The sequence below is a fragment of the Labeo rohita genome, chromosome 19 (assembly GCF_022985175.1).
Source record: "Labeo rohita strain BAU-BD-2019 chromosome 19, IGBB_LRoh.1.0, whole genome shotgun sequence".
Classification (NCBI taxonomy): Eukaryota; Metazoa; Chordata; class Actinopteri; order Cypriniformes; family Cyprinidae; genus Labeo; species Labeo rohita.
This window is the reverse complement of record NC_066887.1, coordinates 28,912,379-28,938,866: the sequence shown is the minus strand read 5'-3', so window position 1 is coordinate 28,938,866 and position 26,488 is coordinate 28,912,379. Positions and strand designations below refer to the sequence as shown.

Sequence of the window (26,488 nt, the reverse complement as noted above, 5' to 3'; positions counted from 1 at the left end):
TGCTGCTTTTCTTATCCCTCGGCTTTGTGGGTCTAATTTTTTTTTGCTGTTTTTATTGTTTAAACACGCATTTTGGGCATAAATTGAGGTTTGTTATGCAATATGTCCCATTTGACAGATTTATCTCAACATCCTTCAGCATTAGTCATCACTGGCTCCAACCAGAGACATGCGCCCACTGAATTCTGCAGAAAACTCCACGGAATTTCAACACCAAGTTCTACTTGTATTCTTTTATTATATATTTTGCTTAATTAGTAGTGGCTTCCAGGGTAAGTTTATGTATTATACATCATATTGTGCAATTGATCGTTTGCAAACAGCTTGATTGACAGGCGATCATAACAATCATAACGCCGGATCCACCGGTCTGTCTGACAAATCGACCAGGAGAGTAGATTAACTTCGGTGGACTTAAACTTGAAACACTGTGTGTATTGACATCTTTCCGCGGTTGAAATAACATACATTCCGATGTTCATTCATGTTTTATTTATTTATTTTTATTTTTTTGTACTTTAAGTAAATAAGATCATTTCATGTGTCATTGATCTAATAAGGTCTGTCAGGACACATTGAAGAACCAAAAAATGGTATTTATTGTTCGAATTTCTTAAAAAATGACAACATTTTAAAGCTGAGACCTTATTTCATACCAGAAGTAGCCTTTGTCCCACGACTTATTATTCACAGCATTAGAACATGATGGGTAGTGTGAGAGCGGCATTGTTTGTCAGACTTAGCAACAGTAACTAAGGAAGGGTTTTGCAAAGGGTCATTTGGACTTGTGCTTTTTGCATGAGGTGTAATAAAAACTGTGAAAACCCATATACTTAGATCTAAATCCTAGAATACCAGGTCTTGTTGGCCTAGTAGAAACGTTTGCAAAAAGCCAGAAAATTTTGGGAAAATTTGGAATTCCGAAAATTATTAAAAAAAAAAAAAAAAAAAAAAAAATCAGGAAAACTTGGAATTCTGAAAATGTTGTATTGTTGTTGGCCTAGTAGAAAAGTTTGCAAAGAGTCAGAACATTTCTGGAAAATTTGGAATTCTGAAAATGTTGTAATGTTTTTGGCCTAGCAGAAAGGTTTGCAGAGAGTCAGAAAATTTCTGGAAAATTTGGAATTCAGAAAATAAAAAATCATGAAAACTTGGAATTCCGAAAATTTTGTAATTTTGTTGGCCTAGTAGAAAATGTTTGGAAAATTTGGAATTCTGAAAATCCTCAAAAAATTCTGGAAAATTTGGAATTCTGAAAATGTTGTAATGTTGTTAACCTAGTAGAAAGGTTTGCAGAGAGTTAGAAAATTTCTGGAAAATTTGTAATTCTGAAAATTTTGTAATGTTTTTGGCCTAGTAGAAAAGTTTGCAGAGAGTCAGAAAATTTCTGGAAAATTTGGAATTCCGAAAAATAAAATAAAAAATCAGGAAAACTTGGAATTCTGAAAATTTTGTAATGTTGTTGGCCTAGTAGAAAGGTTTGCAGAGTCAGAAAATTCCTGGAATATTTGGAATTATGAAAATCCCAAAACTATTCAGAAAAACCTGGAATTTTGAAAATGTTGCAATGTTGTTGGGCTAATAGAAAATTACTGGAAAATTTGGAATTCTGAAAATTCAAAAAAAAAAAAAAAAAAAAAAAAAATCTGGAAAATTAGAAATTCTGAAAACTTTGTAATGTTGGTCTAGTAGAAAATTACTGGAAAATTTGGAATTCTGAAAATTTTGTGATGTTGTTGGCCTAGTAGAAAGGTTTGCAAAGAGTCCGAAAATTTCTGAAAAATTATAAATTCCAAAAATCTGAAAAATTCTGGAAAATTTTGAATTCTAAACATTTTTGAATGTTTCTGGGAAATTACAGAATTTTATGCATTTAGCTATCTGTAGCTTTAAAGGAATAAAATAAAATTCTGTCATTAATTACTCAACTTCATGTCATTCCAAACCCATAAGATCTTTGTTCATCTTCAGAGCACAAATTAAGATATTTTTGATTAAATCTGAGAGCTTTCTGCCCCTTTCTGTCTGATCTTACTATTTCATCAATATCCCTACTACTTTTCTGGGCCTTGAAATACTTAACCACTTTAAATCCTTTCTGCAGGTTTCCCTTTATAATCAAAGGAGAAAATGTGACTAAATGAAGTAAAGGAACACTATGGTAAGAATTGTTAGTGCCAGTCTACCTGGAGAAACCTTGGTTTTTGAAGTTGGTGAAGTACACTACCTTCCCAGATTTTGCACCAGCTTCTCTACCTGCATATGCAACCTTTGTGCAATCAGCCCAGATTTATTCATACAGTTTGAAGTATGATTTGTGAATAATGGTTGTCAACCAGGTGAGATGTTGAACATATTTTTAACCAGCGTCATATACACACAATCTAACGGCATTTATGACAGGCTCTCCCTGCAGTAGGGCTTCCCATTAGCAGAATTACCACCACTCAACATGTGTTATTAGCTCCTGTGCAGAAATGAAAAAAGGTGCTCGTAGCGCCCGAGGCTCAACATCCTCCTTAAACATCAGTCGTAAAAAAGCCTTGCCACCACCCCTTGAAGCCCTGGCAGCCAATCAGACGCCAGGAACCAAGCTAGGTCGCCCTTGCGAAAAACCCTTAATGTGTCCCAAAAGTTTGGCATCTCCTGCACAGGTCGTCTTCAGTCAGAGAGGCCCGTGGGCACCGCTGAGGACAGACTGGAGGGGGACTACGCATCTCTGGGCCAAAGGACAAAACTTCTGCATCCATTCAGATTCTCACATCCCCACTGAGGGACAGAAACATGGCTCCTCACCTCAGCATGAGCAGGTAAGATCTCAAACACTGGTGACCCTCATGAAATACATGGAAAATAATTTAAAACACCTTGTTGTGGCTATTTTGGGGAATATTTCTCGTTGATAAGTTGCTTTGACCCTTTGTTGAGCTTCTAGAGTGTTTTTAAAACAGCAAGGAACATCATTTGGCACAGAATTTAAAACAACTTCACCCTTTTTAGTGCATTAGGTGTGTAATACACCTAAATTGAGCCTTAACTGCATTTTTTGTTGTTTTTTGGAGTTTCATCTGAGTTTCCAAGGCAGGTTTTCCTGTGTTTGTGCAGTAAAGATAAAATACTTCCACCATCACAGCCTTTTCATTTAATATCCTTTTCTTCTAAGCGCCTTGTAATTATAGTTTAGAAGAAAGTTGAGGAGGAACTTCCCTCAGCATCTGGATGAAAGACGGCAGTTGGTTTGCTCAGGAAAACAGCAGTTGTCTAGCAGGGAAATCACACCTCCCGACACAAATTTGATGATACTCCCCATATTTCAGTGTGTTTGATTGCAATATGAAAAAGTTTAACACGTGAGGCCACATGTTAGCTATTATTTGGTCAAAAGGTTTGGGAACCTTGCACAGAACTTTAATATACGGTATACCACTTAAATTATAAAACCATATTTATACGGTACAAATAAAGTTGATGTCAAAAGTTTACATACACCTTTCTGAATCTGCAAAATATGAATTATTTTATCAAAATAAGAGGGATCATACAAAATACATGTTATTTTTTATTTAGTACTGACCTGGATGAGATATTTCACCTTAAAGATGTTTACATATGAAGAGTTCAGATGCAAAACCAGCTAAATCCATCTGACGTCTTTCTTTAAAAAATGCATTTTTATCAGGCTCAGATGTATAGGTTTCTATGTAAGTACCGGTACTTCTGATTGGGCTGAGGCTGGTATTTTAGCGAGTTTGAAGAAAAAGTATTTGATGGATGTATAATATGTGTTGAGAGCATTCACTCAGTATATAGTCCACATAAGAAAATAATAGTTGAATTTATAAAAATGACCCTGTTCAAAAGTTTGCATACACTTGATTCTTAATACTGTGTTGTTACCTGAATGATCCACAGCTGTTTTTTTTTTGCTTAGTGATAGTTGTTCATGAGTCCCTTGTTTGTCCTGAACACTTACTGTTTGCTTGAACTGTATGATTTCACATTGAAATCACATTTCACATTGAGCACAACTGAAGGACTCAAATACAACTATTACAGAAGGTTCAAATGCTCGCTAATGCTCCAGAAGGAAAAATTATGTATTAAGAGCCATGCATTATGATGCATTAAGAGCCAACTTTTTGAATTTAAAGATTATGGTAAATTTAATTTATTTTGTCCTCTGGGAAACATGTAAGTATCTTCTGTAGCTTCTGAAGGGCAGTACCAAATAAAAAAAATAAAATCATATTTAGGCAAAATAAGAAAAAAGTACAGATTTTCACTTTATTCTGTTCGAAAGTTTTCACCCCCAGCTCTTAATGCACCATTTTTCCTTCTGGAGCATCAGTGAGTGTTTCAACTTTCTGTAATAGTTGCATATGAGTCCCTCAGTTGTCCTTAGTGTGAAAAGATAGATCTCAAAATCACACAGTCATTGTTGGAAAGGGTTCAAATACACACAAATGCTGAAAAAACAAATAATTTGTGGGACCTGAAGGATTTTTCTGAAGAACAGCAGTCAGTTTAACTGTTCAGGACAAACAAGGGACTCATGGGCAACTATCACTAAACAAAAAAACACAGCTGTGGATCATTCAGGTAACAACACAGTATTAAGAATCAAGTGTAAACATCTTTGATGTGAAATATCTTACTTAGGTCAGTACTAAATAAATAATAACATGCATTTTATATGATCCCATTATTTTGGTAAAATAAATAACATTTTGCAAATTCTGCATGGTGTGTGTAAACACTACCATGTTTCTTTGTTAATGGACTTTTGGACAAGTATAATAATATTATATTATTTCTGAAAATATTATCATCTGTTTTGTTACTGGTCATTTACTCTGCATGTTTCTCTGTAATTATCTGACGGGCTTCCAAACACAAGCATATAAGGATAAAACAAAGCGTATAAATGTCACAAACGTACTAGCTAATTCTGAGTGAAAATTCAAAATTGAAACCCCTACCATATCCGTTTTTTAACAGCGTGATGAATGAGTCAGATGTTATATAAATCATTCAGAGTTCCTACTCAGTTTTTGTATTTTCATGCTGTTGTTGGTCACAAATCGCTTATTCTATGATTAATCAGCAGCTTGTGATTTCCGGAGCGTTCCCTCATACGTCTGTGCCTGATGACGGCTGTGAGTGGGAGGAGATATTCCTCCCCGCATGGATTACGAGTGTGTCAGCACGACCAAATCCAAGATTTAGATAACGCAGCCTAATCTGAGCTTCACCCTCTAGTGTATAAAACAGAGAGTTTTCAATAATGCTCACATTGATTTTAGTGTTGATGTTTTGTTTAGTTTTTTTTTTTTTTCTCTCTCCAAAATATGTTCATAATTTTAATTTCTATAACAATCAGATTTGATGGCCATAACTGTCATATAAAGAAAGGGAATACTTGGGAATACTTTAATTAAGACACTGTGAGTGTTCAGGAAAGCTGCCAGGGATTCTGGCTCGCACGCCAAAGTCACCACAGCTCGGGGGCCACTGCCATATGTGTGACACACACAGACACACACACACAACTCTTTATTTTTACATTTTAGTAGATTCTTTCTCTTCATATGCACATTCTCTCTTTTATTTTTCTCGATGGCTGTGAAAAATCACAGATCTGAAGTTGTGTAATTATCTGTATTGTGCTCCCATCCTTCTGTTTCATTATTCTGTCATCTTTACACACGCTTCTCCCTCAACAGCTGCAAATGAAAAATACAAGCTGTTATTTTTGTATAATAGAACAATTGCATGCAAAGCAAAACCATTTGTCAAGGGAGTGAGATTAAACCGAGAGAGAGGATTGTTTTGACAGTCCTAACAGGGTTTATGTGAGTTGCATTATATAAAATCTAAAAGCATTATATGCCATTCAAAAGTTTAGGGTAAGATTTTATATTCTTTGTTTAGAGAAATTAATACTTCTATTCAGCAAGGATGCAACAAACTGATCAGAACTGACAGTAAAGACATTTAAAGGGGTGCTATTATGCTTTTTCACTTTTTGAACTTTAATCAATGTGTGGTCTGTATCTTTGGGCATAAAAAAGATCTACAAAGTTACAAATCTCAAAGTCCACTCCAAAAGGAGATATTTCAGTTTTAAAAAATCCTATTTCAAGAACTACAACGAACAGCTCCTTTGGACTACAGCGTTTGTTTTCCACATGCAATGATGTTACAACGCGGTCCATTAGAATATCTTTAAATTAAGTCCCGCCCACAGAAATCTAGTTTTTGTTAACAGTTGTAACGTTACACGGAACTTGCTTCTTTGACAAGGGGCGTGGCAGTACTGAAACATCGTCTAAGCTGTGTGCCAGTCGCAACGTAGTGGGACAGCTAACCAATCACAACACAGTTCGTTTTTCGGAAGGCGGGCCTTCATTAAACCCAGAACTAATCGAGCCTTATGTGTCAGGCTGGGAGAAATGTCTGGTAATAATGTAAATTGTGTTAAAAAATAATGCGTTTTTCAAACCACCAAGCATGAAAACATGTTCTAGTACACCCCCAAAACAAAATCAAGACTTTGTAAAAGAGCATAATAGGACCCATTTAAAGTGTTACAAAAGATTTCTGTCTCAAATGCTGTTCTTTTGATCTTTTTATTAAGCAGATAATCCTGAAAAAATGTATCATGGTTTCCACAAAAAATATTAAGCAGCATAAGTTTGATAAGAAATGTTTGTTGAGCAGCAAATCAGCATATTAGAATGATTCTGAAGGATCATGTGACACTGAAGACTGGAGTAATGATGAAAATTGAAGCTGAAAGTTCAACTTTGCATCACAGAAATAAATTATATTTTATTATATTACTGTTTTTACTGCTTATTACCCCAATTTTTTGAACAGTATGTCATGTCGTTCCAAACCTGTAAGAGGCACAGTTAACACAGTAAGTCAGCTTTGTGTGAGAAACAGACTGAAATTTAAGTTATTATAGACTCAAAGTTGTTATTCAGGTCTTGACATGCGCTTAACCACATTCATGAGATTTCATCAGACAAGCTCTGGTGTCTCAATCATTCTTTTGAGGCTGATATTTTTAATGAATCAGTGTCAGCAAACTCACACAATGACTGACAGGCAGAGAGCTTGCCAAGTTTTTTGATCGACCAACACATGCGTAGGCCGATTCATTTGTGTCATGCAGAGAATCTAGTGCTGTCACAGAGACTGCTGTGAATTCTCAGGGCATCTTGTTCCGATATCTGTCAGGCAGGGCATTTTATGCATAATATTTGCCTACTGCTGCCTTAACATGCTCATAGTGAGTGGAATGACTCTGCATGTGTCCTGGATGGATGGAATGACAGGGTTAGGTGTGTGTGTGTGTGTGTGTGTACGATGCTGTGCATAGATGATACATGTTGTGTGTCAGTACCTCTGACCCAAGAGAATGACTCATTCATCATTACTCCAGCACAGTATCTTCCTGTCACCTTCCTGTGCCTCTCTAGCCAATTTAAAACAACACACACATACATACACACATACACACACAGAGGGATGCTAGAGTGGACAGGTGGCTCAGGGTCTGATCAAAAGCTCAGTGTCTCTATCTCTTTCTCAGCATGGCTCTGTTCCAGTGAGGAGCTGCTGGGGTTTCTTGAGGGTCTGTGTGTGACTGACTTTAATAATGTGCTTTTCAGTGCTGTTATAGTATACAAAAAGTTTAAAAGTTTGAAGTTGGTATGTTTCTTATGGTCACCATGGTTCCATTTATTAGATTAAAAATACAGGAAAAAGACTAACATTTTGAAATAATATTATTACAATTTAAAATAGCTGTTTCCTACTGGAATATATTTTAAAATGTAGTTTATTCCTGTGATGCAAAGCTGAATTTTCAGCGTCATTTTGTCCAGTCTTCATCATCACATGATCCTTTAGAAATCATTCTAATATGCTAATTTGCTGCTCAGGAAATATTTTTTATTATCATCATCATTGTTGGAAACAGCTTAATTTTTTTTTTTTTTTTGGAACCCATGATAACATTTCAGGATTCTTTGATTTTTAGAATGCTGAAAAGGACCGCATTTATGTTTTCTTCATCATTTCAATATTTTTTATGTCACTTTTGATCAATTTAATGCGTCCTTGCTCAATATAAAAAGGTTTTATTTCTTAAAGAGAAGAACAATTTGACTTAACCCAAACTTTTATGCAGTATACTCTTAAAAATAAAGGTTCCAACAGGTGTTTTTGCAATGATGCCATAGAAGAACCATTTTTGGTTCCCCAAAGAACCTTTCCGTGAACAGTTCTTAAAAGAACCATTTTGAAGAACATTTAAAAAATCTAAAGAACCTTTTTGGACTATAAAAACCTTTTCTTCATTTGAAAGGTTTCATGGATGTTCAAGGTTCTTCACAGAACCGCTGATACTAATAAAAAACCTTTATTTTTAAGAGTGTAGTGTGCATCTGAACAGTTTTGATTCAGAAGCACGTAACTCAGAGTCAAACCTTCTCACCAATATTCAGAATAATAGTTTTACAAGTTAATCTTTTGCATTACTTCTTCCTCGTTGTTGAATATTTGGCTACATGTGTAAGTTTTGCATGATAATGATGTTTTGTGAGTCTAAATGGCATCTGTCTCTGTCTCTGGCAGGAGTCGGGTCTGGCGACGGACGTTGGCAGGATGTTTAACACGTATGATTGTCTTCATAGTGCTCTGTGCACCAGCTCTCGCTCGTACGTATCTCCTCAAAAGACTAATGTTTAATGTGTTTTAGAGAATTCAACTAGTGCTACAATTGTAATGCAATTTATTCCATAATGCTTTTGACTTTCTTTTTTTTTTTTTTTTAGTCAGTTTTTTTAGTTGTTTGTCAGGAAACAATGCATGTCAAATGGATATAAGATATCAAGCCCACCAAGACTTGTAGATGAGTTTCAGAGTCAGAACAGATTTGCATCACATCACTTGCTCACCAATGGATCCTCTGCAGTGAATGGGTGCCGTCAAAATGAGAGTCCAAACAGCTGATAAAAACATCACAATACACAAGTAATCCACACCACTCCAGTCAATTAATTTCTTGTGAAGTGAAAACATGCGTGTGTATAAGAAACAAATCCATCACAGTCCATAATCCATAATTACAGTCCATCCGTTGTTGTCCTCTGAAGTCAAAATCCACCTACATATTTGTTTAGACTTGTAAACAGTGCTTGATCTGTGCATTTCTCTCCTGATTTAGATTATTAAGACTATTACTGGAGAAAGCAATATTATGGATAGAGAACTCATATATTAGCCAGAAACATAATGTCTTAAAATGTCTTAATAATGGATTTATCACAAACACGCAGCTTTTTGCTACACAAGACATTAACTGATGGACTGGAGTGGTGTGGACTATTGTGATGTTTTTATCAGCTGTTTGGACTCTCATTCTGACGGCACCCATTCACTGCAGAGAATCCATTGCTGAGCAAGTGATGTAATGCTGAATTTCTCCATATCTGTTCAGATAAAGAAACAAACTCATCTATATCTTGGATGGCTTGAGAGTGATTACATTTTCAGCTGTTTTTTTCAGCAAAACTATTGCTTTAACTATTCTGTAAAAAAACAATATGTTGAGTCAACTTAAAATAATTTGTTACCTGGCTGCTTTAAAATTTTAAGTTCAGTCAAATTAAAAAAAAAAATATTCAGCTTGAAATGTTAAATTATACTAAGTGACAACTTAGATATTTGAGTTGGTTCAACTTAAAATTTTAAGGCAGCTGGGTTACTTACCCATCTGTTAAGTTTAGCAAACACAAATATTTAAGTTGTTACTTAGTACAACTTAACATTTCAAGTTGACTAAACTTATTTGAGTTGACTGAACTTAAAATTTTAAGGCAGCAGGGGAACAAATTATTTTAAGATGACTCAACAAATTGTGTTTTTTATTTTTCACAGTGTACATACAGTACAACACTCACAAAAGAGTGTTTAAAAAGCCTGAATGTTGACAAATATACTTTCTTTTTAGTTAAAAATAGTACCACAAATTCTGATATATTTGGATAAATCAGTCAAATGTAACAACTAGCGATAACAGTGCAGCACTTAACCAGCTTCCATTGATTTAAGCCCCATCTATCATGTGACCGTTACAGTTGTTTTGTTTTGACATTAGTGTGTGGTCCACATCAAATCACTGCACATGTCTACAAGCATGTGTATGCGACTGCACCAGCGTTGTTGCTTCAGTCTTGGCTTAGCCCCTCATTTGCGCTAATGGGTGGTTTTAAAATGACACAAGAGGATATGAGGGTTTAAAGTGCTCTCACACGGCTCTGCGCCCGGATAAACAGCATTGTAAAAACACAGGAGAATGCCTTTTTTTTTACTCCCGTACCTCTCGCTTGTGCCTGTTTATTTCAGGCTTTCAAAAAGTTCCAGATGTCAGTGCGTCTGTTCATACTGTACCTGTGTAAAGTGCTGCGTCAGCAGATCAAGCCCCTCAACCTTCCCCCGGTGGTTTATTTCATGATTTCCAGCACTGCAGTTTTGGCCTCTTTTGACTCAGACACAGACTCGTGTAAAGTTTTACAAAAACCGCTGTGGAAATGGAAATATCGTGGTTCTTTTGAAATATACTGTAGTACTGTATGAATACCACAATTTACACTATTAGTAAGGTACTTAAAAGAATACCATATGCTGGCCTCCAAAAGTTTGGAAACGCCCTAGAAAATTGGGGTTTTGGACAATATTGGCATAAATCCTTTTTAATTTGTGATGATTTTGAACTGATAAGGGACAACACAAAATACAAAAACATATTTTATAACATAAACAGTTTAAACAGAAAAAAAATGAAATTTAGCTGTTATTACAGCTCTGCATAATCTGGGCCTAAATTCATTGTATTCTAAACTTAACTGGCAATCAATTGTTGAAGCTATTAAGGTGTACTGACCTAAAAATCTTTTAAAAACCTGGGCCAAGTTTAAACCAGTAACCAGGCATCACAGCTGACAAATGGGCATGTCTGACTTTGACGTGTATATATTGCCATTATTATGTAATCAAACTGAAAATTATTATTGCTGGTCATCAATGATAATGTCAAGTTACTTTAATGTATTTGCACCAAAAAATGATAAGTATTTATGCTGATATCGTCCAAAACCACACTTTGCCAGGGGTGTTTCCAAACTTTTAGAGGGCAGTGTATATGTTATGTTTTAGCCAAATTTGAGCTATTCTGAAGCATTTTGAACAGGCATGATTTATTCTTAGTATTTATTTTTTTAAAAGCATCTTTTTTTAGGTTACAGAACAGTGGAACCACATTAAACAGATATGTACACATCTTAAATCAGGGTTATTATCATTAACTAAATCTAAAACCATAAAACAAAAATTACTCACTATATGTGTTTTATGTATTTTAGGGCAACATTTCTAATTTTTTTATTTATTCACATTAAAGTACAAAAATAACAAAAAACAAATGAACTAAAATTAAAAATTAAAACCTAATAAAAACTGTATAGACAAATAAATTACAAAAATACAACTAAATTATCACTTTGCAAAGGGTCAATTTAGAGTAGCGGGAGGTTGCCGGCTCAGATTCTGAGATGACAGCATTAATATCTTTCTTACAGTAGAAAATGACATCTTGAGTTTGTACTTTAGTTTGAGTTTGTACTGTAGTTTGCACGGTCAGAATTAACGTGTTGCCTATGGTGAGCATTAATTTGTGAGCACCAGTGGAATCTGGTAAAATAGATTAAAATAGTTATTAATAAATATCTAATATAATTTTTTTCTCATTGTACAAAGATTAAATATAAACCATCTGAAATGACCCAAATTGCATAAAAATCTATTCCAAATGGTACTAAAATAAAGTATTTCATGTGTATAAACCATTAATTAAATAAAGCACAAAAACTGCCAATCTGGGACATGTATCTATAATGGAAAACACTCTGCAGTGGTCGCACCACATGATATTTTTTTAAATTCAACACAGAACTGGCCATCTAAACAAAACAAGCTAGCTTCCCACAAAAGGTCACTATGAAATTTGTAATAAATATAAATACTTGTAAAAATAACTTAATATTCATTGTTTTTTTTTTTTATTTTGTCTTTTTTTGAGGTCATATCACATGATATCAAAATGTGGTAACTACATACCAGCCGATAAAAAGGTTATTTTTTTCCAAATTTGAAAGAGAGTTACAAACCTGCTTGATGCTTCTATGGGTCATTGACAAATTGGTATATAATGCAAAGTCCTACCTTTAAATGGATTTCAACATAAAAGTCCCAAAATGGTCGTTTCTTGATGGTCGCATCACCTGATATTTCATAAAATGGAAATCACAGGACAAAGTTTGTTTGTATATTATGATGGAAACACAAATACATATGCTTTGCAATTTTTGCAACGGTTATAGCCGGACGGTCACACCACATGATATTGAATAACAGAAAAAATACAAATAACTAATCTTTTTTGAAAAGTTAAAATCGTATATGTGGCATCTTCTTTATGCATTTTATCAAATTTTTGACTGAAAAAATGCAATTGGACAGAAAATTTAAGCATCACGTCATTAACGCATATATGAAAAACAGTGCAAAAACAATAGCTAAAGACTGATGTTATTTTTGAGTGTATCAGGGTTTCAAATGGAGGAATAAGAGCTGATGTTCTCCATCATAGGATCTAATGTTCATGGGAGGAAACTGTCCTTGTGATAGATGGAGTGTCACATTTGTTTTCCTGTCGTGCACTTACATTAGATTAATACAAATGAGCACAGATGACTATATCTGTCAGTCTGACCTTTTGAAAGCTGTCCTGCAGGCCCACACATGTACACTTACAGTACATCCATAAATCCAGAAAATACTTCCTCAGTGTAATTGCAATGCATTTATCACATCCTATGCTCAACCATGCACATATGGCCTTAAAATGATGCTGGGGCTGATTATGACTCCCTCTTTTGATAAGAAAATCATATAGATTGAGTGTGCTGAATAGCAAATAAAAAATGCAAAAAAATAAATGCAAATAAATTTGAAAAGTGGTTATGTATTTTATTTATATTTATATTTCACTAAGGCATGTAAATATTTATTTCATATTTTTAAGTCTGTTTTTTTTTTTTTAACCTAATAGTTTTCCTTGTAGTAATTAAAAACATCTAATTTGCTGTATGCCATCTCTATTCTAAGTATGCCGGACATTATCTTATGCTTTTACATAAATATTTTATAATTTAATATTTGAAAAATAATTTGAGGTATATGCAATTTAATTATAATACAAATAAAATATTTAGAAAATATATATAATTTAATTATAATTCAAATATAATATTAGAAATAATTTCATGGTTAAAAAATAAATATAACACATTTCAGATATTTTACTAATTCATTTGACTATAAAAAATTGACGTTATTTATTATTATTATGTTGTAAAAGATATGTGTTTGTGGTACAATTTGCCTGCTGTTATGAGCTGAATGAATGTCATGTTTTTAACAATCTGAGTGTATTCTCTGGTGATATGTCACTGCAGACAGGCCTGAAATGACACTCATGTCGCTTATGAATTTTTCAGAGCTGGATTTGAACAGATTAGATGGCGACTCGGTGTGCCCAACCATGAAGAATGGACAAGATGACCTTCCAGGTAAAATCGAGGCTCTGTGGAAAAACATGCTGTGAACTGTTTTCATCATATTTGTGCATGACTTTGAGGATTGCATTTTTATACAAATTGCATGATATATAATTGCATGATATATAATTGCATATATATATATATATATATATATATATATGCAGTACACATATCCAAAATTGAACCCTCTTAGTTGTCTAAAAAAAAATATCTGCACGCTAGAGTGGTTTTCATGACCGTTAGTATGAATATTTAACAGCTGTCCTTTATGCATTCTCATTAAAACACTCTTTGTTCAGGCATTGTTTACCTATAAATAGTCTTAAGTAGTTTTCTGTATGCAGGACATGCAGTGGCACGAAGCTGTTTGTTTTATTAGGTAAAGATGCTGAAGCTGATAGTCGCCTGTTTTAAGACATCTTTAGATCTCAAATGAGGCAAATAAAACTTTGGTCGCTGGCTGGCCAATTTCTGCAGTGGAAACACTTCTAGCTCAGCAAGATCTTAATTGGTTGTGACTCCTTCGCTTTTAACAAATAATGCGGAGGGTGCAACCTCAAATCACAAACATGTGCTGCTCTGTGCACCGACTGGAAACGGGGAGTAAGCAAGTTCAAATGCAATTACTGGAGTAAACAGATGTAAGAGAGACATGCATGTTTTTAAATGTTGCTTTTAATGATTTATAGCATGAATTTCTCACAAGTGCTAATAGAATTTCTGTTATAATTTGGATGTAATCCGGAGCAAATGAGATTTATTGTAAAATGCATTGTAATGGGTAGACAACTGCTGATTATTTTTTTTACATTTAGTCACACTTTTATTTTAATTTTATTTTTAATTTATGTATTTATTTTTGAAAATCTTCAATTTTAGGGCTTAAGAAACTATATAAAACTATATAATCAACTATATAGATAAAACTATATAATTACCTAATAAAAATAACAAAAACACACAACAAAATTAGTAAAAATGTAACAAAAATTAAAATGATAATATAATAACAAAATCTAATTCACAAAATAAACTATAATTTCAATTATTTTATGTATCACTGAAATTAAAATATTTCAGCTGTACTAAAATAACACACTCTTTTTTTTTTTTTTTTTTTCTTTAATGCACAATATACAAGTAATTTTATATTAAAGATATTTTTTAAAAATTTTTTGAAACATTTTTGGTTTGTTTGTTTGTTTGTTTGGCTTTAAGTTTTGTTTTGTTTTTTTGCTTTCCAGAAATTAAGTTTTAGGCATTATGACTGTCTGCAAAAATGTTGACATTAAGTAATTTTGATTGAAGTTTTTTTAATTAGTTTGGCTTTTTCCCAAGAATATTTTGACATTTTTTGTTTGGTTGTTTTGGTTTGGTTTTAAACCAAAATTAATTAGGTTTTAGGCTCTAAGAGTGTCAGATATTATGACATTTTTAGTTAATTTTGATTCAAGGCTTTTTTTCCCCCAGAAATGATTCAGTTTTAGGCTTTAAGATTTTGACATTTTTTTGTTTGGTTGGTTTGGTTTAGGTTTGTTCCAGAAATTATTAGGTTTTAGTCTATATGACTGCAAATTCAGACATTTTGACATTTTAAAATAATTTTGATTCAGGTTTTTGTTTGTTTGTTTGTTTGTTTTTCTCTGTCTAAACAGCAAACATTTGTTTCAGATTTGGACAGTCTTAACTGTCTATCTTAGAAAATGACACTGACAGGCAGTTCATCCAAAAGTTCATATCAGGGGGAAAAAAAGACTTTATATGCACAAAAGAATGACCAAAAATTTAAATTTGATCAGATTTGATTCTAAATTGTAACAGAAATTCCATTATTATTGCCTCAGGATTTTTGTCTATTTGAAGTGTGTGTTTGTGTTGCAGGGTTTGATTTGATCACACAGTTTCAGTTGGATGTCATCCCCATGAGAGGCGTCAGAAAGGTAGAAGGGTCCACACCTCTCCAGGTGGCGTACAGACTCGACCGAGAGGCCAATTTCCAGATCCCAACCAGGTAACAATAGACCTGACCATACATGGTTTAATAAGTGCTTTAGTTTAGTTATGTTTATATGATATAAACACATATACACTCTCAGAAAAAAAAGGTACAGTTCTGTCGCTGGGATGGTACCCTAAGGTACAAAAGTGAAAAGGTACATTTTTGTACCTTACCTACCCCTAAACAGTACATATTAGTAACTTAAAAGTACATATTAGTACTTTAAAAGTACATATTTGTACCTCCAGCGACAGAACTGTACCTTTTTTTCTGACAGTGTACAACATCTTGTATGCATCAGTGCACTACATGAACTAAAGCTTGAAATGTCACATATCCACACACGTACGCATAACCTTGTTGACATACGTGATCTTTTCAGGTGTTACATTATTACAGGTCAGAGACAGGTGTTATCAGGCTCAGAACAGCTTCTAATAATGCAAAAACGGACTTGTCTGAACCCATGCAGATCCGCTCAAGCAAACCGCTGCATACCCAGACAACCCTGACACACAAATAGTTACGTTTCAGCTTGGTTGTAAAGTTTTTCTCCTTTAAATTTCTCTGGCCTGGTAAAAATTTTTTCATTTGAGGAACAAAAAGACACTTTAACAGTCTCCAAAGCTAACTGAAAAGAGCTTTAACATGCACTCAGGGGAAAAAAAATGGTTTTTGTGCTTCAAAGAGTGTACATTTTATAATAGACTTTAAAGGGGCAACTGGTAAATATCAGCTATACCCTTATGAAAAATACTTGTAAAAACAATATTTATTATTGAAATAATATACTTTTAAAGAAGTAGTTCACCCAACAGTGATAATTTGCTGAAAAATAAATAAGTGAATGGTTGCTGTCAGAATGAGAATCCAAACAGTTGATAAAAACATCACAATAGTTCACAAGTAATCCAAACAACTCCCATACTTGTGATCCAAAAAGCTGCATGTTTGCAGAGAAACAAATCCATCATTCATACATTTTTAATGTCAAACCATTGTTTCAAGTTAAAAGACTAGTCTTCTATCTGTAATATTGCTTTCTCCAGTGAAAAGTTGTTTCATCTGAATCAGGTGATATATAGGTGGTTAGGTTAAACAAAAATAGGGGAGCGCAGGGCACAACCTAACACTTTTTGAATCTCTCAGTTTGTGTAAATCTACGTGGGGTTCAGAGTATTTTTTTTTTTTATCCACGTCAGTTTCAGTCTAGTACAAATATGCAGCTTTGTTTCATAATTACAGTGTGTACGTTTTTCGTTATTTACCTCAAAAGAAAGGAAGTGAAAAATAACAACATGCCCTGTAGGTGGGGTACATTGTAACATGTGTTGTAACATAACCATATGACAGCTTAAAATGTTATCTGATCTTATGAAAAGAATATACACAACAAACTAAAAAATGTTGTCAATAAAATAAAATTATTAACTTAAAATTAAAATCATCTAATTTTTTGGGTTTCACAATGGACACATTGCAACCGTGCCTGGGACGGCCCTGATCGCAAAACACAGCTAGTATAGTTGAAAACAATGTGCGCAAATTGATGAAACACATTTAGACATTCACAAAAACACTCCCCTCCCTCCAAACACAGCTCTCATAGAACACGAGACACATAAACGAATGCTTTACATTGCTTGAAATAATAATCTCTCTCAACATTAAACATCGATTGTCAGTCTTTATTCACCTGTTTCTTGTGGTTTCAATCCATTAAAGTAAATAGTAAAAATTACATGGCTAATGTCATAGAATAGCATAGTTTAATAATAGCGGGGCACATTGTAACACCGTGTTACAAAGTTCCCCATCAGCGCGACTGGAATTTAAAAATGGTTAGTGCTGGTTTGCTAAGCATTAATAAACTATCTGAACTGATAAACAACAGATTGGAGATTAAAATAATAGCAGATTTGTCTCATTTTAAACGAATACTGAAAACTGAGATTAAAAATTTACTTCAGCCAGAAATTTACTTTTACTATGGAAAAATAAATATTCAGCGATATCTTTAAAAGGCTTTTGAATATTGGCGCACTTTTTTCCTCTGTATAGTGTTGCTATGGCAACTAGTAAACACTGTAAATTTGGTTATGCTAGCGTGTGTAGAAATGTTTAAACCAGGCGTGTTACAACTAACCCGGCGTTAGTTTGTGGCCCGGGCACCCCTAGGTGTTTTAATGCAACACTGGGGATGCAGCTTTGTAAAGCATTAATGTAAGACTCGTCCTGAGCGTTTGGATAATGCTAATCTCCATTAATACAGTCCAAAAACTGTGCTGTAACAAAAGGAAACTGTCACGTAACTGACACTACCCAGCAAATTATGAAATGGGTCTCTGAGTCTTTGAAGTGCTAATATTTGGGGAAGCATGACTTGGAAATGGAAGGGGAGAAAGTGATTTCTTAATGGAGATTATTCCAATCTGCGGCCCTCATTTATTTTACTAGCCAACAGGAAACTCTGTATTTATGGCCTTGCCTTGATCCATTTACAAGCTGGTTAAAGGCCGCTGTAGCTTCATTTGTAGGAACATCTCCCGCAGAGCGCCTCTGCCCGTTAAAACGCCACACGGGTCAAGGCCGGAGAGGATGCGTGTAAAACCGGACAAGGTAATTGATTCTCAGATGCCGTGGCGTTCGGTCTCTGCCTGCGGCCCGGCCTCTGATTCTTTAACATAGTGCAATGAAAGCCAGCACCGTCCCTTTGAAATAACTAACAGAAAACACACAGGCTTTGAAGATGAAAGTGCACTTGGCTCTGATCTGTTTGGCATTCATAATTTTATCTCAGATCAACTTGAAGCCAAGCTGCTGTGTGTGTATAATGCAGGCCTGTTCCCTTGATGATCAGACAATAATAGAGGGGAATTACTATTCTTAGCACTAACAGATCCCTTTATAAATAGACATACGTGACAAGAATGCAACTTCATTACGAATTTGCAGAAGTACTTTCTGTTTAATAAGCTTTTACACTGCATTTGTGAGAAATGAAAACTCTCAAGAAAACTCTTGGGAAACGCTCCACAATTTTACCTGCTATTAGTTTTTGCTACTAGTTTTATCTCTTATTGCACTCCTTTTTTATTTTAGTTTTTTAGTTTAGTTTAGTTTAGTTTAGTTTAGTTTAGTTTCACTAAACCCACCCAGCCACAGACCATAACTCAGTTTATTTAAATTAAAATATAAATAACTTTATAATTGAAAAATAAAGTTAAATAAAATATAATTAAAAAATAAAATAACTTAAAATATATTTAAATGTAAAAATATATTTAAAACTTTACAATCAATAGAATTTTCTTAACACAAATGTGCCATTTATTTTATTTTATTTTATTTTATTTTATTTTATTTTATTTTGTTTTATTTTGTTTTATTTTGTTTTGTTTTATTTTTTTATTTTGTTTTGTTTTGTTTTATTTTGTTTACTTTAGTTTAGGTTTGTTTCACTAAAACCACCCACCCACAGTCCATAACTCAGTGTTTATTTAAATTAAAATACATATTTTATACATATTGAAAACATTTGTAAATTTTATATTATTAAAACCACTTGCTCTTACATCTTAACTGAGTATTCATAGAAATTCAAAAATATATTTAAAACTTTACAATAAATAGAATTTTCTCAACACAGATGTGCCATTTCTTTATTTTATTTTATTTTATTTTTTTATTTTATTTTATTTTATTTTATTTTATTTTATTTTATTTTAACCACTTGGTCTCATATCTTAACTCCATATTCATATAAATTAAAATATATATTTAAGACTTTAAAATCAATACAAATGTACCATTTCTTTAAATTTGTTTATTTTATTTTATTTTATTTTATTTTTCAATAAAACCACCTGCCCACAGACCATAACAATATCCATTTAGATATATATATATATATATATATATATATATATATATATATTTATTTTTTTTTTTATTTATTTAAATATGTAAAACAGGTTTCAGAATCTTGTTTTTCATCACTAAAAATTTCTTAACACAAATGTACCATTTCATTTAATTTTCTCTTTATCTTCTATTTCACACCTCGTTTATTTTCTTCACATCATGTTTTATTTTATTTTAACTAAAACCACTTGCTTTCACATCTTAACTCAATATATAAAAATAATATAAAATATATATTTTATTATAAAAATAAAACATATTTAAAACTTCTAAATATGAAGAGTTCAGATGCAAAACCAGCTAAAAGCCATCTCGGTCAAAAATGAGATGATACTGAGTGAATGCTCTTGACATATTATACGTCCATCAAATACTTTTACTTCAAACTCGCTAAAATACCAGCCTCAACCCAATCAGAAGTACTGGTACACTGTAAAAAATTTCCCTGTAAAAAAAACGGTAATCTACTGGCAGCTGTGGTTGCCAGCATCTTACTGTAAAAATACAGTGTGCTACTGTTTTTGAAATTAACAGCAAAATGCCGTTTTGTCATTTACAGTATACAACTGTAATTTAGCAGCATATATCTGTTAAATTACATACTTACATAGAAACCTATACATCTGAGCCTGATAAAAATGCATTTTTTAAAGAAAGACGTCAGATGGATTTAGCTGGTTTTGCATCTCAACTCTTCATATATTCATTATTCATATATATTAAAATATATATTTGTTACTTTAAAATGACTTTTTTTTTTTTAAATAACAGTAAATATTTAACATTCAGTTTAGTTCATATTATATTTAGTTTAGCAGTACACATTATTTTTGTGTAACAGATAGATAACGAACAGTATCTAGCATAGATCTTGATTGCTGCTTTCAATTTGTGAAAAATAAGACATATATTCAACATATATCCATATTTGTTGCCCACCAGGCTGAACTTTCCAAGAGGCTTCCCGGATGAGTACTCCTTCATGACCACCTTCCGCATGATCAAGAACACCGTCAACAAGGTGTGGAATATCTGGCAGGTGGTAGATGAGGATGGTTTGAAGCAGGCAGGTATGCGTCTGAATGGAGACCAGCAGGCCCTGGAGTTCTTCCTCACCACTATGGAAGGAGACGAGCAGACCGTGACCTTCCCAGGCCTTTCTGTCCTCTTCAACACTAAATGGCACAAAGTGATGGTTGGTGTGGAGAAGGAGCTGGTGACGCTGTATGTGGACTGTCACCCGGTGGACCAGAAACCCATCAAGAGGAAAGGCTACGTCAACACGGAAGGTGACACTCTGATCGGAAGGCTGGATTCAGATCCCAACACCTCTGTAGTGGTGAGAGTCACCAGTTCAATCTTGAATATTTACCCTTAAAGGTGCACTAAAAAATTGTATATTTCAATGTAATGAACAGTTGGCAGGACAGGTAAATTCATTTTTTCTGACATATGGCCATATGGACATCTGACCACAGTTCCTTGTTTTTCTACTGTTAATTCACTAATTTGAACAGTACTAAGCAAAATTAATTGCATTGGGTATTTATTTATTTATTTGCCCACAAAACATTGTTCAGACATAAAATATGCCTTTCAAGTTTAGGTTATTACTTTAAAGGAACACTCCACTTTTTTTGAGCATTGTCCAACTCCCCTAGAGTTAAACAGTTGAGTTTTACCGTTTTAGAATCCATTCAGCCGATCTCCGGGTCTGCATAGCTAAATCATTGAATCCGATTAGACCGATAGCATCTCAGACTGTTTACCTATAGGGCAGTTGGAAAATGAGCCTATTTTCAAAAAAGAAGTGGAGTGTTCCTATAACTAAGATTAAAGTTTTGGAAGGGTTAACTCTTTCTTTGGAAGGGTTAATTCTTTCTATGAATGTTTTTTTTTTTTCTAAGACTGAAGTTTTGGAAAGATTAATTCTAAGATTTAAATTTTGGAATGGTTAATACTTTGGAAGGTTCATTTTTTTCTAAGATTGAATGTTGGAAGGGTTAATTCTTTCTTTGAAAGTGTTAGTTTTTTCTAAGATTTAAGTTTTTGAATGGTCAATTCTAACATCACAGTTTTGGTTCTGAGACTGAAATTTTGGAAGGGTTAATTCTTTCTTTGAAGGTGTTATTTTTTACAATTGAAGTTTTGGGAGGGTTTATTCCACAAAATGTAAATTTTGGAAGGGTTAGTTCTTTGGAAGGGTTCATACTTTCTAAGAATAAAGTTTTGGAAAGGTTATTTCTTTCTAAGATTGAAATTTTGGAAGGGTTAATTGTTTTTTTGTGTTAAGTGTTATCTTTAGGATTGAAGTTTTGGGAGGGTTCATTCTAAGATGGAAATTTTGGAAGGGTTAATTCTTTGGAAGGGTCCATTCTTTCTAAGATTTAAATTTTGGAAGGGTTAATTCTTTGAAAATGTTTTGTTCTAAGATTGAATTTTGGGGAGGGTTAATTCTAAGATGGAAATTTTGACAGGGGTTCATTCTTTGGAAGGGTTCATACTTTCTATGACTGAAATTTTGGAAAGGTTAATTCTAAGATTGAAATTTCACTTTTTTGAAAGTGTTAGTTTGTTCTAAGATTGAAGTTGTGGAATGGTTAATTCGAAGGTTGAAATTTTGGAAGGGTTCATTCTTTGGAAGGGTTCATATGTTCTAATATTGAAGTTTTGGGAGGGTTAATTCTAAGATTGAAATATTGGAAGGGTAAATTTCTTTGGAAGGCTTAATTCTTTTTAAGACTAAAGTTTTAGAAGAATTAATTTTAAGATTGAAATTCTGGGAGGGTTAATTCTTTCTTTCTTGTTTTAGAGGGTTTAATAATTTTTTTGAAAGTTTTTAAGAATTAATTTTAAGATTAAAGTTTTGTGAGGGTTAAAATATTTCGTAGATTGAAGTTTTGGAAGGATTCATTCTTTCTAAGATTGTAATTTTGGAAGGATTGATTTATTGTTATTATTTTTTTTTTAAAGGGTTAATGCGTTCTTTAGAAATGTTACTTTTTTTCTAAGTTTTTTAAGTTTTGAAAGGATTAATTCTTTCTAAAAGTGAAGTTTTGGAAGGGCAAATTCTTTTGTGTTTTGACTAGGTTTTATTTTTTGCTTAGGTTTTGCAGTGGACCTCTACTGTATTTGATGAATGTTACTGTCACCTGCACCTATCAAATCCATCACATCCGGTTACAGTCGCTACCTGTGATAAATGTGACTGTCAGTTTGTGTAACTGTCTCACTATCTGATATGTGTTACCATCAGTCAATGTAACTGCCAGATTGCTGGACCTCAGCACCTTGTCACTGCCTGTCCAAAGGACAGATAAAAATAAGTCTGATAGTGCTGCCAATCACAACTTACAGTGAACTAAAACTGAAAACTTAAATCTGATAGATGTAAACCATAAAAGGCTTGTAGTGTGGGATACATTTAAATAGACAAATAAAGAAATAACCTGATTGTTTTGTGCTTTTCCAGTTTGAGTTGCAGTGGATGCTGATTCACTGTGACCCAAAGAGAGCTCAGAGAGAGAGCTGTACTGAACTTCCTCTGTCTGAGGTAACTACACTTTATCACCTCCTGTTTTGCCATAAATGAGAAACTGACCAATCATAGTCTCTGTTTGTTATGTTCCACCACTTAAATATGGAAAAATATGCTGATAGAATGAAAAGTTGTTTGTTGGTCGTGTTCCCCCTATCAGCAAGCACTGAAAACGCCTCTAAACTATTAAACCTTGCCAGCTAAGATCATCAAACAACCTTAGGCTGGTTTAAAGGGATAGTTCACCCAAAAATGAAAACTGATATTGTTACTCACCCTCAAGTTGTTCCAAACCTGTATGACTTACTTTCTTCTGTTAAACACAAAAGAATATATTCTGAAGAATGTCAGCAACCAATACAGTTGATCCTAGCCATTGACTTCCATCGTATTTTTTTCATACTGTGGAAGTTGATGGCTACCAAAAGCTGTTTGTTTGTTCAACAAAAAAAAAGAAACTCACCCAGAAAACTCTACTTTGGTTTTTAGCAGTAAACATAAATACAAATGTATAAGACTTAAGACTTTAGTCACAGTTCTGAATAAATAATCAACAGTATTACACTCTTAAAAATAAAGGTGCTTTAAAAGGTTCTTCACAGCGATGCCATAGAAGAACCATTTTTTGGTTTCCTTTTTATAATCTTAAGAACCTGATGTTAAAGATTCTCTATGGAACCATTTAAACAAAAAAGAATCTTCTATGGCATCGTGAAGCACCTTTATTTTTAAGAGTGTACTCTCACTCTAATTCATGTGCTGCATAACCGAGGTGTGGCCTTAAAATATTGATAGATTATTGCTATGGCAGTCTGGAAAAGCTAGTTGCCTCAGAAGACCTCGTAACATTTCACTTTGCCGCTGAGCGGTTGGCGTTAATGTCAACATTCACGCATTTGCTTTGTTTTTTGATGAGTTGGCCGGCGGGGCGCTATCGTAGGCCGCATGTTGTGGCGCCATCTACAGGTGTGCTTTCTCTTTTTGGTGAAGGGATTTCATTTTCACTAACTGCAATAATCTTAATTCTCTCTCTCTCTCTTGCTTCTTCAGATGTATGCCAATGCTGAGGTATTTGATTTTTTTTTTACTTAGTTTTTCTTTTTTTTTAATCAATTATTATTTTTAGCAAATAATCTACTACAATGCTTTGTTGCTGAATTGACACATTGCTACCTGCTATACTTACTGCAATCAACAAAACATGACCTGGAACAGCTTTTATGCATTTATATGGTAGAGGTTATTAACGCCACAAAGTAAATAATGTTTACTACGAAATTTCCTGAGAATTTTACTTAACCATCTGAGTTACTTTCTAAAGGTTTTGTTCTTTGGCTCGCTTGAAGATGAAGCTAATAAAGAGAAGCTGGCAGCAGAGAACTAATGATTTATATTTTATTCTTTATTGTGTTAAAGTAATTTGTTAAGGTCCTTGGGAGGGAGAGATTATTTGCAGCCCTTCCAGTTATTGATTTTGGCATTCAGTGAAAAACATTGATTATATTTAGCTAAAGCCAAAAATTCTAAAAGATTCATGTTTACTTTTACTCATTGTTTTTCTTCTTTTACTCCTTCAATCCATTATAGCCGGATCCCAAGCCAATCCCTGGTCCCCCCGGTCCTGAGGGTCCCGAGGGGCCTCGTGGGGCCCAAGGAGAACCTGGCAGAGACGGAAGAGATGCAAGTCTTTCTGCTCATTCAAAAATTTGATTAATATACCGTCATATCAATTGGATTTTCATACTGATCTTCAAATCAAAATGATTCTCAGTTGGTACAATACTTTCTAACATGCTCTTTTGAATTGTCATATTTTATGGTCCTGAGTTTTTCTTGTACTAAAAGTCACATGTGAACCTCCATCAGAGCTGTTCCTTAGACTTCAGCAGCTCAGTCTTCAACACAAGCTAATGAAACGCTTCTGCTTTGGTCTTCTTTCGTCTCGGGCAGCTCATTAGGGATTTATTCTCTTGTTCAGGGAGGCAGGAGCTGCTCATTAGAGATTTTCTTGTGTCAACACCTCTGTTCTGTCTCACTGACTTACTCATTGTTTTTTAACACAAAGTTTCCTTTTCTGTTTTTCAGGGTATTCCTGGCACCCCAGGCACTCCTGGAGCTACGGTAAGTGTGAAAAATTGGAAGAACATCTTGTCAACAATGTCTTCAAGAAGATATTGTTCTAAAACTTAGCAGGAGGTCATGCTCAACAGGATTCACACTAGTTTGGATATATAAGATATCGGATATATAAATTTACACTTAAAAAAAAGGAAACATCATAAAATGTATAATTTGTAAAATACAAAGATTATGAAAGTGAGATAATAATCTATACTATTAAAAAACAAACCACTAGAAATAAATAGTTTGTAAGACACAAAACTAATATAATAACTTTATACTGTAATATTTTTTTTAATAATGGCTAAGTTACTATGTATTCAGAATAACCAATTTAGCAAAGTTTGTACTGCTTATTTTAAAAATAAAAGAATTGATTTTTGTCCCATAAATACATTGTCATTAAAATATGTTTATATAAAAAAAAAAGCGAATGTTTTGGACAATACTACGCCATGTTTTTGTGCCATCTAATGGTTTAGAGGGAAATAATTTCAAAGGCACCTTTTACTCCAGGGTGCCTTTAGCCCCATTGTACACTTTGTTTGAGTTTAAAAAAAAAATAGAGTTCTGAGAACTAGATTTGAACAACATCCCAGGGCAGTGCATTGTAGTATATTAATTTCATTAGACTAAAATGAAAACTTAAAGTTTATTGAGTAAGATTGAATATTCCATTATTTAACTTGAACTTTATATCCATAAAAAGTTTTGTATTCTAACGTCTAATCAGAAAATGCATTTACAGGTTGCCAGATCTGAAACACACCTAATCAATCCAGCTTCCTGTCAATATCTATTAAGGAAAAGTGTGGTTAAATTGCACCATCATCTGGTGTGTCATAAATAGGTCAAACACTGCTCAGATCTGACTCCTATCAGATGAGGACGGATGTACAGAGGAGTCCAGCATGGCTAATTACATTAGCTTAGACCCGCCGTATCTTAGCAACGGCTGCAGTCGATGCTGAATGATGATAAAGCTGTTTTTGTCTTTCTGTGTGTGTTGTAGGGCAGTAAAGGAGAGAGAGGAGAGATTGGACTGCCAGGACAGAGGGGACTGCAGGGGTCCCCGGGACCAATGGTTAGTACTGAGACAGATTGCCTTTACATCTTAATAACACAACCTAAACCAACGATACAATCAATATTTTACAAATTTGCACTTCAGTTTCGCACAAACGGTTGTATTTCATTGTGCTAAATGAGTCA

At 33.7% G+C, this 26,488-nt stretch overlaps 1 protein-coding gene across 1 annotated transcript in view; it reads left to right on the top strand.

The window, feature by feature from the left end:
- The first annotated feature begins 2,681 nt into the window (after positions 1 to 2,681).
- Positions 2,682 to 26,488, top strand: part of LOC127181485 (collagen alpha-1(IX) chain) — a 42,383-nt gene continuing 18,576 nt past the window's right edge. Inside the window, exons 1-10 of the mRNA XM_051136252.1 lie at positions 2,682 to 2,810; positions 8,647 to 8,729; positions 13,632 to 13,703; positions 15,576 to 15,705; positions 20,560 to 20,956; positions 23,090 to 23,170; positions 24,206 to 24,223; positions 24,743 to 24,835; positions 25,241 to 25,276; positions 26,289 to 26,360. Of these exons, the coding sequence (XP_050992209.1) occupies positions 2,785 to 2,810; positions 8,647 to 8,729; positions 13,632 to 13,703; positions 15,576 to 15,705; positions 20,560 to 20,956; positions 23,090 to 23,170; positions 24,206 to 24,223; positions 24,743 to 24,835; positions 25,241 to 25,276; positions 26,289 to 26,360 (1,008 nt within the window). The 5' untranslated portion in view covers positions 2,682 to 2,784. The remainder of the gene's footprint in view (positions 2,811 to 8,646; positions 8,730 to 13,631; positions 13,704 to 15,575; positions 15,706 to 20,559; positions 20,957 to 23,089; positions 23,171 to 24,205; positions 24,224 to 24,742; positions 24,836 to 25,240; positions 25,277 to 26,288; positions 26,361 to 26,488) is intronic.